The following is a 14,502-nucleotide window of genomic DNA, read 5'->3' as shown; positions in this document are numbered from 1 at the left end:
TTACAATACAACTAAAATAAATATCATTATTAATGAAACTAATAACTTTTTTAATATGATATGAGAACCTCACATAGTTAACTGGCCTGCTGTTAGTATTTCTTCTCTTTTGCTTAAGCTGTAAAGCTACAAAGACACATGCAAGTCAACTACACAAACAGAAAGAAACAAGAATGAAAATCAAGCTGTCTTTGAGGCTTCAAAAGCACCCAGAGAAGCCCATTCCTTAAACATCTATGCATTTCCCATCAGGCCTCCTTAACCTCGGAGGGACAAGGCCATGCCCACTTACGTATAATAAGACATGTCCTGAGGAGGCGGGCCAGTCCATTGAGGGGGAGAGATCCTACCATTTTGAGACAAAGGACAGGGGTAATGAGAGTAACACACATAATAAAAACCATGGGAAGGCGCCTCATTTTAACCACAGGCACACTGGTGATTATTCTGGAAGTGGCCCAGTGTGTTTGTGTCTCCTTATGACCCAAGATGGTGCCTGCGAATGTTGGATTTAAAAACTGTTAACACAATAAACTGATGAAATTTTAACTTTCTTGTACCAAAACCATCAACAATTTACTCCTCGTCCTTCCGTTAAAGATGGCCAGTTAACTGTATGTGGTTGTTTATAAGCATCTTCATCCAACCCTCCCTAGCCCCATAACTGGATTATGTATTTCACTGTGCGCTTAACCTCTACTGAAAAACTGTAAGTGTGTTTCTCTACCAAATATTAAACATGTGAATGTAGAGGCAGGAGTCTTACCTGGTGACCTGACTGACAGCAGACTTATACAAGCTGACAGGAGATGTGAAGTCTGGCTTTGAGGTGTGAACTGGCAAACTGGGTATGTCTTTTTCATTACCAGTTCTGCCCTGCTGAACCTGGAAAAGAGCCACACAAAAAAATTCATGCATCTTCTGAAGGAGAACAAGGGTGCTGATTTTAAAGTAGATACGGTCAAGCAATGGTCATGCAGCAGTACACGAAATTCTAAATTTGTCATCGTGGTTTTGAAGTCACTGTGTAGCTGCATGTTTTTGGAAACACATTGGCTATATTTTTTACAATTAAAATTCAGATGCTGGTAGATTTCCAGGAAAATACCTAGATACAAAAATAACATGACATAAATGTCTTTGTTCTTTCCCCTGTAGGTCAACTGACATCAAAGCATGTCACTGACTCTGGTTGCTACCACATTGCTAATCGCTTCCTGTGTGAACACCCTGTAGAACCTGCCTCCTAAAAATGCAAGCCTTTACTCATTTAGCCACATTACCACATGCTCTGTGTTGGTGGTTAACTGAAGACAAAAGCTAAAACATGTAGTGAGGTCAGACAGCTTTCCCCTTTAAGTTACGTAGCCCTGTGACCTGTATGGAACAGCTATGAAACATTTAGCCGTTAGATCTGCTAACGTTTAGGCATTTACACGTTGTATAAAGTCAAATAAAATGCTCAAAAAGAAACTGAGGGTTGGTGGAAGCAGGAGCTGAAGTACAAAAACAAACAAAGACAGAGCCAGCAGTGGTGCAGTGATATCTTACAGTGATCTTGCTTGTCACTGAGCCAACTGTAGAGACCTCCAGGCCCATACGCAGCCTCTTCTGTTTTTCACAGTAAGCCTTCCATGTGTCTTCATTGAAGCCATAGTTGAAGTAGTCTGACAGATCGGCTCCTACATAGTAAAAAAAAAAAATGCACATTTTATGAAATTCTGTAAAAAAAAAAATCAGATGTGCTCTGATTTTCTTTTCTTCTTTTTTTACTGAGGAGCAAATATGGATTTACAGATTTGGCTAAGACTGGATCCACGATGTCAACCTTGCAATTTTCAAAAAGGAAGGAATAGCAACCAGTTTAAAAAATTAATACCATATTTCTGTTGACTAACAATTATGGACTATGGAATGGAATTAGAGACACATGGTCATATTTGTGTACTAAACAGCAAACATCCTGCAACTTGCACACTGTGGTGTCTAAAATATTAAGAAAATCTCTACAACAGACTTGATGCAAAAGATAAAAGGAGCAGTGACTTCTGCTTGTCACAGACAGTGACATTAAGCAGATACAAAATGTAGACAATGGTCTGCAGAGCTGTGCATAGGACTAATGCACAACCACGCTAGTCATTTTAGGCTCTGATTAGAGGGTGTTAATGACCACAAAGCAAGAGTGCCTCCACCATGTAGCGTTTTGTTAAGGCTGGCAATACTTGGAAGACCAACAGGGTAGGCAACCATGAGTCGTACAGCTACAGAAAGTGGAAAGATGATGGCTCCAAAGACAAACACCACAGCAGGCTACTGTTTACAATCTTTTCATAGATTCACCTGCGGAAATCTTGCAAGTTTTAATTCTTCTACCTAGATCTCGTAGACTCAATGTTTTCTTTCGGTCAGTTTAGCTGGAGCTGTTCTACTATAGAAGATTTTTTGGGAAGGGGGAACACTAGAGTAAAAAAAATAAAATAAAATAAAAATTGTGTGTTTGATTTCTAACACAATAAAAAGCATTTAAAAAGAGAGAGATCGGTAGTAAAAATGAAATCTGTAAGACATTTATTTTTTCTCCATATGATATAAAATGCTTATTTACTCACTTTTGGAGGCAGCCTCTGGCTTTTAAATATTTTTTCTATAAAAGCAAAGACACAGACACAAGCACACACGCACCTGGTTTCCTCCATGGTTTCTCTTCAAAAGACTCCATGTCCACCTCTAGCACTGGAACACCGTTAATGTTTCCAGGTGCATCGAGATCCACTCCCTTCAGTTTTGCGGAAACTGAAAACAAACAATACAACAAGTTACAAGATGACATTACAGTAATGAAACAGGCAAACTGTCTTTATTGTATGTTTTTATTCAGGAAAAAAGAGATTAAGCCAGTAGAGAACGACACCTTGTCCATAAGGTCTGGAGCCTGTTGATTTGATGTTGAGGTTGACAGGTGGGGCTCCATAAGTTCTGGGAGGAAAACAACAGTATTAAGACTCTGAATGAAACATCCCAACATAAACTTCAAATTACAATTACCATATTCACATTACCCTTTCAGTTTTTCAGCAAATTGATTTATTTAGCTGTTGATAGCTCACTTGAACTTATGTGTTCACTGAAGCATCCTGTTTTATAAGTGGATCAAAAAGTCCATTAACTCTGTCATGTCAAAGCATTAAGAAGCTTGTAGTACAAACAGCTAGTGTTGACTCACTCATTAGGATCCCATATCAAGTCATTATGACATTTGAGATTCTTCCTGGCAGATCCTCTCAGGAGGAGCTTACAGATCTCTTCACAAATGTTCAATTGGGATCTCTGTTTATTTCAGAGACTCAAGGACAGTCAGAATTTTCCTGAAGCGACTCCACGTTCGTAGTTTCCTTACATTTACTGTGGCACTGATAGTCTAATCTAAAGTTGCTGCGTTGTGAGGTTTGCTTCGAGGTTCTTTTTGAAATATTTATTTGTTAAATTCTAAATAGTTTTCCTGCTCCTGAGAAGCACCCCACAGAGCACGATGCTGACACCACCACTCTACATCACAAGGAAGGTACAAGCAAGGTGATGAGCCATCTCCGAATCAGAAACCTCACCCAGCAGCTTTTATATAAACCAGCCACAAACTGTAAAAATATGTACAACAACACAATTTGCCTCAAACGTACGTGTACTGTGGCGCTCCGGTTTTTATGTCTCCAATCGTGACACGGACATCATCGTCGTCATCATCGCTGTCGCTGTCGCTCTCCACATCCTCGCCTGCAGCCTCACCTGTGGCCTGAAAATCCAGAAGTAAAAACAACACAAGAAACATTCATTGAGTTGGAAATAAGTTTGTAATAAAAACAGTGTAAGCTACACACCTCAGAGGCAACTCCATTTCCTGTAGCGTGCGCAGCAGCATCATCTGTTGAAGCATCAGCAGGGGCACTGAAAAAAAAACATTAGACACAACAGACCAAATATAAAATTTATTCTCAGTCCAAAGTTTCTGGGTCCAAAATCTCACAAAGTTTTTCACCTGGGTGGAGATCTGGTGACTGTGAAGGCCACAACACCTGATTTACATCATTTTCATACTCTTTAAACTATTCAGTCATCAGAGTACTGGCATCCTAACAGAGGCCATTCTAATAAGGAAGAAATTTTTAATCAAAGGATAACTTATTATCACTATACTATACACTATATTTACTTGCAGTGACCCTTATCTTAAAGAAAACAAGTATTAGAAAAACAAAACATGCCACCAAAATGTCACTTAAAACAAAGCTGCCACAGCATGACCTCACTGTAGAGTTCAAGGTGTTACATTTTGTCCTATTATCTATCTGTATGTAAAAAAGAAAAAAAAAATAGGAGAAAATTGTTTCAAAAGACTATTAGTTTGTTTTTAAGTCTCCCTTAGTAGCTTTTAATTAAACTAGATATGTACACATACTCATGTGATCTGCTGCCTTTTTTGTTTTGGTTTTTTTTAATATGTTTAACCACTTTTGTTATTCAAATTTAAGCACATAATGTAACTGTAAGATGTCTGTATGTTAGGTGGAGCCCAAGTGATGATATAGCAGTAAGCCAAAATTATTTTTGGCCTGTCACAGATATGTTCGATAAATCTGTCTAAGGCTGGGTATAATTTAATAATGGTGTCATTATAAAGCATTCACTATGAGCCAGAGGTACCTTTACTAAACAAGATTAGATTAAATTACACTAATTTTATTCTTTGTGCTGCTGCTGTAACAGAGTTTCCCCCTGTAGGATCAATGAATCTATGACAGCAGCAATAGTGCCATCAGCATCTGCAGCACATGTAGCAGAGTATAAATGAAGAGATGATGTGTAGCTTTAACGACTGACAAACAACATCCTCATAATTTTCTCTTTTCAATAATATTCTAACATACTAGATGTAAAGCAATCTAATCAGCCAATCACATAGCAGTAAATGCATCTAGCATGTGATTTTAGTTTGGGAGCATGACATGGCTGATTTCAGAAATCCACTGGGATTTTTCCATACAACCATTTCTAGGGTTTACAGAGAATGGACTTGGGAAAATAAAGAAAGAAAAACTATCCAGTTCTCTCAATGCCAAAGGTCAAAGGTAAATGGTCAGGTTGATTCAAGCTGAGGACAGCAGCAGTAGATCATATAGCCAAATAACCAACCAAAGAATTGGTTTCTGCTGCAACATTCAGATGGTAGGCACGAATATCATGACAGCATTGACAAATCCTGCCTTGTAGCTGCCACTTAGCATTGTTGGTGATGTAATGGAGTGGGAGATATTTTTAGTTTGGCTCCCATAACACCAACTGAGCATTATTTAAACACCATATCCTACCTGAGGTTCTCAGGTAGGATACAGCCTACCTATATCTCATCAGATTCTCATGGATGTACAGCGATTCATCAGTAACAACTGTGTGATGTCATGAAGTCAACATGGACCAAAATCTCAGATGAAATCATCCATCACTTTGCTGAATCTATGCCACAAAGAACTAAAGCAGTTCTGACAGCAAAAGGCGGTCCAACCCAGTTACTTGCAAGGTGCAGCTAATAAAGTGACCTCTGAGTGTCTATTAATAGTGCCTTTTGTCCCTCCCCAGGGATACAGCATCAGCTGAAATCCACCTCAATAAATCTAAAAATTATTAAAAATTTAAATACTCCTAGAGTTCGTGAGAAGTGATAGCTGTACTGAACTATATTACCTTTGCTAGTTACTTTGCCAACGCTCGTTGACCCTGAAATGTGTTACACACAGAGGGTTTTTGTTTTAAATCCAGGCTAAGATTGAATTATAGTTACCTGACAGCAGCGTTCAGCTTGGCTTCCTCATCCTCGTCTTTGCTCTCCGACTCATCTGGAATAGAAATTAAAAGCAACTGAGTTCATTTATCGTTATCTAATATATATTTAACTAAAGTTTTGTTTTAAAACTAACAAGGTGAGCTGCAGAAAATACATACGCCACTTCATAGTCCAGTTAAAACGTTATAACAAGCCAGAGTAACACTCAAATGATTTGACTCGAGCGGTGCAGCCACAACAGGCCGACCAAAAACCCGCTGCTAGCTTAGCTTCCAGGCTAACGCTCATGATTAACGGGATAGCGCACAGTGATATCTGTTGGTTAGCAGTTAATTAGGAACATAGCGAGAGAGATCGTGTTCCACGTCTCTGTCGGTTCGAAGGAACCGTTTCTGCGGACGTCAGGTGGTTGTTTTTACCTCCATACAGCCATTCCTCCTCCTCGTCTCCGGCGCTGGCATCAGTGGTGGCTGTTTTGTCCGCTTCCTCCGCAGACATGTTCAACTTACACGGAGAGCTAAACCAGCAGCGGCTTCAACAGCTACAAGCTTCAATAAAGCTCACAGGTCCAAAAATAACAGTACAACTTCTCCCTTTATCGGGGAAACGTGGTTATGTACATAAATTATGTCTTCATAGGTTCATTTCCAACCTTTGCGAGTCGGAGTGAACCCGGAAGAGATTGGTGGCACCCCGCTAATGTCAAGAGTGATAGGAGAAAACACAGCGCCCCCAGCGGGCAGAATAAAGGCTCCTTTTTTTATGTCGCTTTTTTTTAAAATACGTGAACAGTGAAAGAAAATCTAAAATTCAGTAACAGGAATGATGGCGGTTTAACTTTCAGGAGAATTCAATAAAACGTTATTTTGTGCTGTGACAATTAGTTCGATTATTTTTCAAAGTAACCACCAAATGTATGACCAAAAGTGCTTCTTCAATCTCTTTTCCAGCTCTGCTTTTCTTTTAGGAGAAAGTGAAACTTTGCTATGATAAACTTTATTACTCAGTACAACCCGAAGGGCATTTAAAGCTCTTCTGCTGATGTTGGCTGCCTTTTTATTCTGTTCTCCGAGGTTTGGGTTCTGGGGAGGCCAATCCATGACTGATCATGATCCTTCTGTGTTTTTGAATCCAGGTATACTGTTACTGCGTTGGAACTGTACTTGGGAGCATCGTTATTATGAGAAATGAAGCCGATGCCAGTCAGACAGACAGAGCCTCCATCATGTTTTATAGTTGGCCCTAGAGACTCACTGCTGTACGCTCTCTCCTGACCTCCTCTGTACATAGTGAGAATTCCAATCAAAATTTTCAAATTTGGATTCATCACTCCAAAAGATCTGTTGCCACTAATTTTCAGTCCAGTTCTCATGTAATCTGGTATACCCCAGCCTTTTGTCCCTGTTTCTCTTCCCTTCATTCACTAAGAAAGGCTTCTTGCTATCCGCCCTTCCACTGAGAACATTTCTGAAGAGGCCAGATGCAACTCTTAGCTCCTGGGTCTGTTCTTTGTGAGATTTTCTTCTAGTTCTTAAGGACATGGCGTTCGGATACTGTTCATCTGCTGTAGAGAGTTTTTTAGGCCTGCCACTTATTCCACTTATTATTTTTTTACTGTTTTATTCCAGTTTCCTCAAATGGTTTTAATGGATACCCTGCACATATCCTGAGTTATGTCAAGTTTTTCGCTCCGCAGTCTAGACTCTCGTGGTGGTGAAGATAAGATGGAGGCTTGGATGAGTGGTTTGCATGAGGCGGAATTGGGGAGGAGGTGGGTTGCATGAAGGAGTCTGCAAGGAAGAATGAAAGATGCCCAGTGCGATGTAAAGTACATAGAGTGGAGGCTGATTGGTAGAAAGATGACTGGACTAAAGCAATGATGTCAGCATTGAGTTTTACAGCGTGGGAAAATGGAAGTGATGTAAAGAATAGACTGACAGCCAACCACGTAGGAAAGCAGACAGATGAGTCAATACTAATCTTCCTTATTGAACTTACATACTTGCGCTTCATAAATGGGAACAAATTTTGTGGTTTTTGACAGGCTTCAAGTTACCAAAGTGCCAAAGCATACGGCTTATTATCTGATCTTAGCTTCTCTGTGAAGATTTCGTTATGTGTTGACAACACATTTACCTGATAAAGGTCAGACACAAAGACTGGACTGAATATTGGTGAAAAAGCAGGCAATGTCCACAGAAACCCCCCCGGAAAGCGCAGTGGTGAACAAAAATATTGAACAACACCACTTTAAAGAATAAGAAGAAAGTCTGGCACCTTGGAAGCAAACATTTACAAAACTTGGGTTGGCATAAGACTTGTGCAATGTGCTTTACATTTTTCATCTTATTAAAGAAAGTATAAGTGTTGTTATTGATTGAAACCCTGGTAGCAAATTTTCTCATATTCCTATCTCCACAAGCATTGGGGAAAATGAAGCCCCTCAGGGCCTCACCACATGCAAAGCATAGCAGAGCAGGATAAGCACATGTCCAGATGATTTAAAAAAAACACTATGTACTCCATTTAGCTGAGCGAGTTTCAAGCTCCTTGTCCTGCACGAAGGCTCAGTGTCACGTCTTACCATGGTGCTTTCATCGTTCATTAAATTAGCTCCCCCCTGCACTTATGCTGTAAATGATCAAAGTGCCTGATCTGTTTAAGAAAGTTGTGTCTAGTCTGAAGGCAGTACAGCCAGTGGCCTGGGGCACACACTGTACCTCATGTAAAAGGCCATGTAGACGCTTCAGCCTCCCATTTGTTTGCATTACCGCCTGGTAAATTGACATAAATAAATCTACTTTTGTTTTTAGTATATCATGGGATGCCACACTTAATATAGTGTAATGTGTTTTCAGCTGAACTATTCAGTCCTTCGAAATGTTTTGATGTTTCTCATAATCTGTTGGCTTCTGTCTATCCATGGAAAAATGTGTAGCCAGAGGTAAAGGTGGTACTGGCTTCCACTGAAATATGTTTAGACCTTTATTATTTTGAAGATTTGAATATATAAGCCAACTAATGTATTACACAGTTTTATTATAAATAAAGCCAGCAATGAAACAACTGTGATTAACACTATCTCAGGCTCCAATATCAAAGTTATACACTTCTAAGGATACCTTTTACCTACAAAAAGCCAGGTAAGCACCCCTGAATATATTTTACAAAAGTGCATGGACATGTAGATATTCTTTGTGAAGATGAGCACTCTTCCATTTGTAGAACAGCCTCCACTCTTTTGGAAATGTTTCTGCAAGACTGTAGAATCTCACTGCAGGAGTTTGCTCCCATTCAGACATTCAGCAAGGCTGAATGTTCAGCTTATACTACTTTGATATGCTGCAAAAATGAATAAAGATAGCAGCTATACCAAAGTATTTCAAAGACTATTCTGGACAGTAAGTTGTTCATGCATTTCCCTGCCTCTAGCTGGCTTTGATAGAAGTGAAACTTCACTGGACAAGGTAATCATAAAAAACTAAAACACAAAGAAGTTGTGAGGGCAAAATTGCAGCTTTTCCAAGGACAATGCTAGTTTTACAGCTAAGCCATCTCTGGAACAGCAGTAGAAGCAACTAAGTACATTTCCTTATGCAGACTACTTCAATAAAGCACAATTTTAACGTTATTATTTCTTAGTTTTGGACTATTTTATCTATATTCTGTATTTTTTGGTTTATAGCAAGTAAGTTGTTACTAATGCAAATTATAAGCAATAAATAAATGATGTTAAACAATGTTATGTGTAAGCCAGAGGTTCTAAAAACACAAGAGCTATTCACCAAAGCCAATGTAATATATTGTAATTTTAACAAAAGTAAACCAGATTCACAACAAAATTTATTGAGGTATTTCTCTGGTCGCTATCCACTTCTCCACCAGGTTTCATGAAGTTCAGCTGGGTGGTTTTCGTGTAATCTTGCCGACAAACAAATGTCACTAGAAACATACCTCCACATCAGCTCCTGCCTTAGAAAAGGAATAAAGACTTAAACTTTGCCTCTCTCAAAGAGCTTTTATAAGTTTATAACCTCAAGAAGCAGCTGCAGACTCATCAGCAGCAAAATGACTTCTCATGATTGCTGTTGTGGTTGTTTGCACAAGAAGTTGCCTGCTAATGCAAAGAAAACTCTTAATGCATTTATGGCCTCTGACCAGTTAAGTGGAGCCACTTTAGCTTTGTCAGTAAAGGACAAGGAAATCTGTGGATTCTCTCACTCTCCCTCAGTTTTTACAGTGGAAATTACACAGAGGCGTGGCCTGAGTTCTGACACTCACTGGTTTATCTGAGGCTGAAATGAAATTAATTTTTATGTAGTGCGTGCTCTCTCTCACAGGGAGAGTGAAAAATGGGATGGTAACACTATAGTTGTGATTATATTGATTTTTTTCCCCCATACCGTATGTGAGAACCACACAGGGGTTCATATCACGGGAATCTACTGTATCACATCATATGTGTGGGCTTTTGTGTGGCTCCCCCAAGTTTACGGTGTATTCACACACACACCACACAAACACACACACACACACGTACAGGGACTAATGGTCTCAAACTTAAACTGATCATGGAAATTGCATTTATTTCATTCACTCTCTCTCCCTCTCACGCGTCTCTCTTCCAGTCTGTTACTCCTCTGTGTTTTCTGATCACATTCCCTCCCTTTGTTTCCTTTATACCCCCACCTACTTTTCACGCTCTTTTCTCCCTTTTCTCTTTTCCCTTCCATTTACTCAAGAGCTATTTCAAGTCAAATTTACTTAACTGAGATGACCGTAATTAGATAAAGTCTTGCAAAGCATCTTTTGAGACGAAAAGACAACAAAGCAGCTTTTAAACTAGAAAAGCACATCTTCCCCGAGGTTCAGTGCCAGGGTCCTGTTTGTTGAGAGAAAGGATACAGATCTAACAGTCTGCTCCTCTGCCATTCCCACCTGTCCATCTGTTCATTAACTTTAGCTTAGTGGTTTTTGTGTAATCTTGCTGATAGACAGTGTTAATCACATACCACCAACTTAATTCTCACCTTGCCACTCTCAAGGTAAACCCTGCTTCAGCATTTACAGGTGCCATCAAAGACCTGGGCCTTTTTTTCTTACAGACTTACAAACTTATTCTGGTAACCGGGCATGGGTCTCTGTGTTTTTCTGCTTAAGTAGCTGCCCCTGTGACCCGATAAACTTACAAACTGGACTTTATTATGCAGCCAGAGGAGGAGGAGTCAGCACTTAGACACTTTGCATTTCAGCTTCTACCTACAGTCTGTGCATACAGCAACCATGCACAGAGATCTGCAGAATATAATGAAAATTAAAGACAAAAAAAATTTTTGCAAACAGAGCAGGAACGTGATTTAAAATAAAATGTGGTTGAACTCTCGGACGCAATGGCAAAGGTCAAAACCACAGTGGAAGGAGATAAAAGCGGTTTGGAGGGAGTTCAGTTTGCTGTGTTGTTGCCTGTTTTTCCTGCGGGCAGTGATCTGCTTTGACACACTGTGCAGCTTCTCTTCGCCTGTTTTTTCCTCTGCCTTCTCTCTCCTTTCTCTCTGTCTTGTTCCTGTCTGCTTTTCATCCTCTTGCACCTTGTTTATCTTTATTTCCCTTTCTCCCCTTCACCCTATGTGCCACCCTGTTTCTCTCTGAGTTTCCTCCCTCCCTGCATCCATCCCTCTCTCCTTACGGTGGATTAGAGAGGCTTACAGCCTAGTCGATCCTAATCGGGTTTATCCAAGCAGAGGGCGATCGTTGGGCTATCAGTAATTACACACGCTGATATTAGCTTCCCCTGATATGCACCCTGGCACATTTTCAATCCACATCATCTCTTTGGATCAAACAAATGGTTATATCAACAGTATGATGCAATGCCAGCTTAACATGGCATTTTCTCCTTCTTTGTTTTGCAATACAAAGATCCATCTGTTCTTTAATTACGGACATTTCATTCAAGCCAAGGCCTTGCAAAATAAAAGATCTGAGATTGTTTTAAACTGTTTTAATGTGAAAATTCAGAATATAAAACTTGTGTTTTCTCTGCTGTTGTTTCAAACAACAGTTCGACATTTTAGGGTTTTTCATCTATTGGAAAAAGATGAAAAGATCTCTGTCAGTTTCATGTGTGTCTGTTAAATATGAAGCTCCAGACAGCAGGCAGTTAGCTTAACTTAGCACAAACACTAGAAACAAGGAAACAGAAAGCTTGACTCAGTCCAAAGTGCTTGCTGATAGGGGGATGTGTGATCTTTCTATATTGTAGGTTTCAGCTTATTTACAAATCAATTAAAATGCAAATACTAGTGTGGTAATACATAAAATATGAAATTGCACTCCCGAAAAGCTATCATCAGCTTATAAACAAGGAGCCAAACACACCAAATACAAATATAATTCTCGACATACGTAATCATACCAAAAATATTCTAAAATTAATCAAGCATCCTGACACTTCAAATGGGCTTCAACAATGCATCCAGACTGTGGCACATAAATACAGTAGTATAAACCTAAAAAAAAAAAACGCTTGGACACTGCTAGCACACAAATGCAAAGCAGGAGATGAAGCATACACTGTTCCAAAATATAGTAATGTCAAAGTATCTTACTGTATATTTTAATGTTTAAAATCACTTGGAAAAGGCAAGATCCCATGTAAAATTAGCGCAACAAACTCTATTCTCATTACTGGAAATAACCGTATTTTTATGAGGAAGTTATTTTCTGTTATTTTACGATAGTATTTTGGCGCCCCAGCTGCTGGAATATTACCGTTTTTTTAAGATGTTTTTTGTAACAGTGTAGCTGAATATGTTTCCAAACCAACTTCATTCTAAGCCAAAGACTAGAAAATATGGTGAAGCATATCTGCCCTTTGCTTTCACCTGCACAAGTGCCGAGGTAGGTCTCCCCTGCATAATTGCTTTTCCCTGCATCGGGAGCACGCGCTGGGCTCTTGGTTTTTAGTTCACAAAACTTGTTGTAATGACTAACTACTCCTGACATTTTGGAGATGTTAGGTCTTTATACAGTAAAGTTACAGTGGGATACAAATAACATCAGGCTGATCCTGCCACGATTTGTTCCCCCAGTTCAAATCACAGACTCACAGTATCCTACAGTTGTTTATGTTGTTGAACCCATTTTGCACAGAGAGGCAAGACTAAGAAGTCTATGCTGCAGTTCTAGTGATTGTTCCAGTATTTATTTGGAAGATATTTGGCACTAATTGTTGTTTAGAATGTTGTCATTATCTGTCTTTGAGACAGAGTACGGTTGTCCACCAGTGCACTGTGCACTGATGGAATGATACAGAACTTTGCTACTCAAACTTAGCAGTCAAAGTGCTTTTTACTACAAGCCACATTCATTAGTGCTTTCTAACAAACAGAGCATAAAGTTGCACTGCAATGGATGGATTGTGGGCACTTTGGAGTTCACTATCTTGTCCAAGGCCAAGGAGGAACCAGGGATCAAACCACCAATTTTCTGATTGGTAGATGCCTACCTCTATCTCCTGAACCACAGCACCACAATGCATACAGAAAGATTGCTTTGATTTTAGTCACTATATAATGAACAAATGCACAGACTAAAAATTCAAACATTAATTAAAGACACGATGTATGTGCAGAAAACTGGGAGTGACTGACTTCGTATATAGTCCAGACCAATACACAACCTCTCCTATTTTTCCACACACACAACAGATATGGCTATGATATCAATTGCATTCAAGGATTTAAGGGTTGTACTGCCGTGCAGAGATGCTCTCTGACAGCTGCACACACCAAGGACAAGTGGTTCTTCACATTACCCCAGCAGCATGTTTTCTGTCTCAGTGAGTACAAAAAGGTCCACGAGTGTTTCAGTGCACATTTCTTTATGCAGCCACTTAACTACAAGGGCACCCACTGAGCATGCTTCCTCCAAGCTGTCTCCATGTGAACTAGAAAGCAGTAAAACAAAAACAAGTGAGTATAATCCTGGCCTTGTGCTACTCTCTGCATGGAGAACTCGTGTGTAATTTTAGTGCAGTGGCTGTGCAGACAAATATATGGTGACCATAAAATTCAGGGTACACAAACATCCTCGTGAACATCCTCTGAAGACAAAACTTATTTAGATGGACAAAGTTTAACAAAGGCTTAATTCACCACCAAAATGCTTTTTTAAAAACATGATGCTACCTATTCATAGTTATAGTGTTTACTCAATGTCATAACCAAGGAAAATCCTCTAAACTGTAAAATACATCAGTGTATCCAATCAGTTATATGAAAATAAATCTAAGACAGTGTTTTCTTCTTAAAAGTGTTTTTTAAATACTCTTAAATGTGTCTTTTTGATTATTTTTTTACTTAGCTTTTTGTCTGATCTGTTCAGTGGTCATAATTGATATACAAAACACCACAATTGAACCATGGATGGACACTTAACAACCACACAGAGGGGGTAAAAACAAAATGGACACAGATATCAGGTTTATAATGCCCAGTCAGCAGACAGAGAAGAGTGTTGGATTGCATTGGAAAAAAAGATTATACTGAGCTTTTAGTCCATCATCAGAAGGAGAAATGATGAGGTATTCTTTGGGCTTAAATGTGTGTGTGTGTGTGTGTGTGTGTGTGTGTGTGTGTGTGTGTGTGTGTGTGTGTGTGTGT

At 39.4% G+C, this 14,502-nt stretch overlaps 1 protein-coding gene across 1 annotated transcript in view; it reads right to left on the bottom strand.

Annotated features, from left to right (window-relative positions):
* fip1l1b (FIP1 like 1b (S. cerevisiae)) overlaps window positions 1–6,565 on the bottom strand; it is an 11,451-nt gene extending 4,886 nt beyond the window's left edge. Inside the window, exons 1-9 of the mRNA XM_013914323.1 lie at window positions 6,259–6,565; window positions 5,837–5,891; window positions 3,879–3,945; window positions 3,681–3,793; window positions 2,915–2,979; window positions 2,686–2,796; window positions 1,552–1,682; window positions 767–885; window positions 293–346 (exon numbers count right to left, since the gene is read on the bottom strand). Of these exons, the coding sequence (XP_013769777.1) occupies window positions 293–346; window positions 767–885; window positions 1,552–1,682; window positions 2,686–2,796; window positions 2,915–2,979; window positions 3,681–3,793; window positions 3,879–3,945; window positions 5,837–5,891; window positions 6,259–6,337 (794 nt within the window). The 5' untranslated portion in view covers window positions 6,338–6,565. The remainder of the gene's footprint in view (window positions 1–292; window positions 347–766; window positions 886–1,551; window positions 1,683–2,685; window positions 2,797–2,914; window positions 2,980–3,680; window positions 3,794–3,878; window positions 3,946–5,836; window positions 5,892–6,258) is intronic.
* Between the last annotated feature and the right edge of the window lie 7,937 nt (window positions 6,566–14,502).

This window comes from Pundamilia nyererei, unplaced genomic scaffold (genome assembly GCF_000239375.1).
Source record: "Pundamilia nyererei isolate P.nyererei 1_Seehausen unplaced genomic scaffold, PunNye1.0 scaffold00187, whole genome shotgun sequence".
Classification (NCBI taxonomy): domain Eukaryota; kingdom Metazoa; phylum Chordata; class Actinopteri; order Cichliformes; family Cichlidae; genus Pundamilia; species Pundamilia nyererei.
The sequence above is the reverse complement of the archived record's forward strand: the minus strand, read 5'-3'. Positions and strand labels throughout refer to the sequence as shown.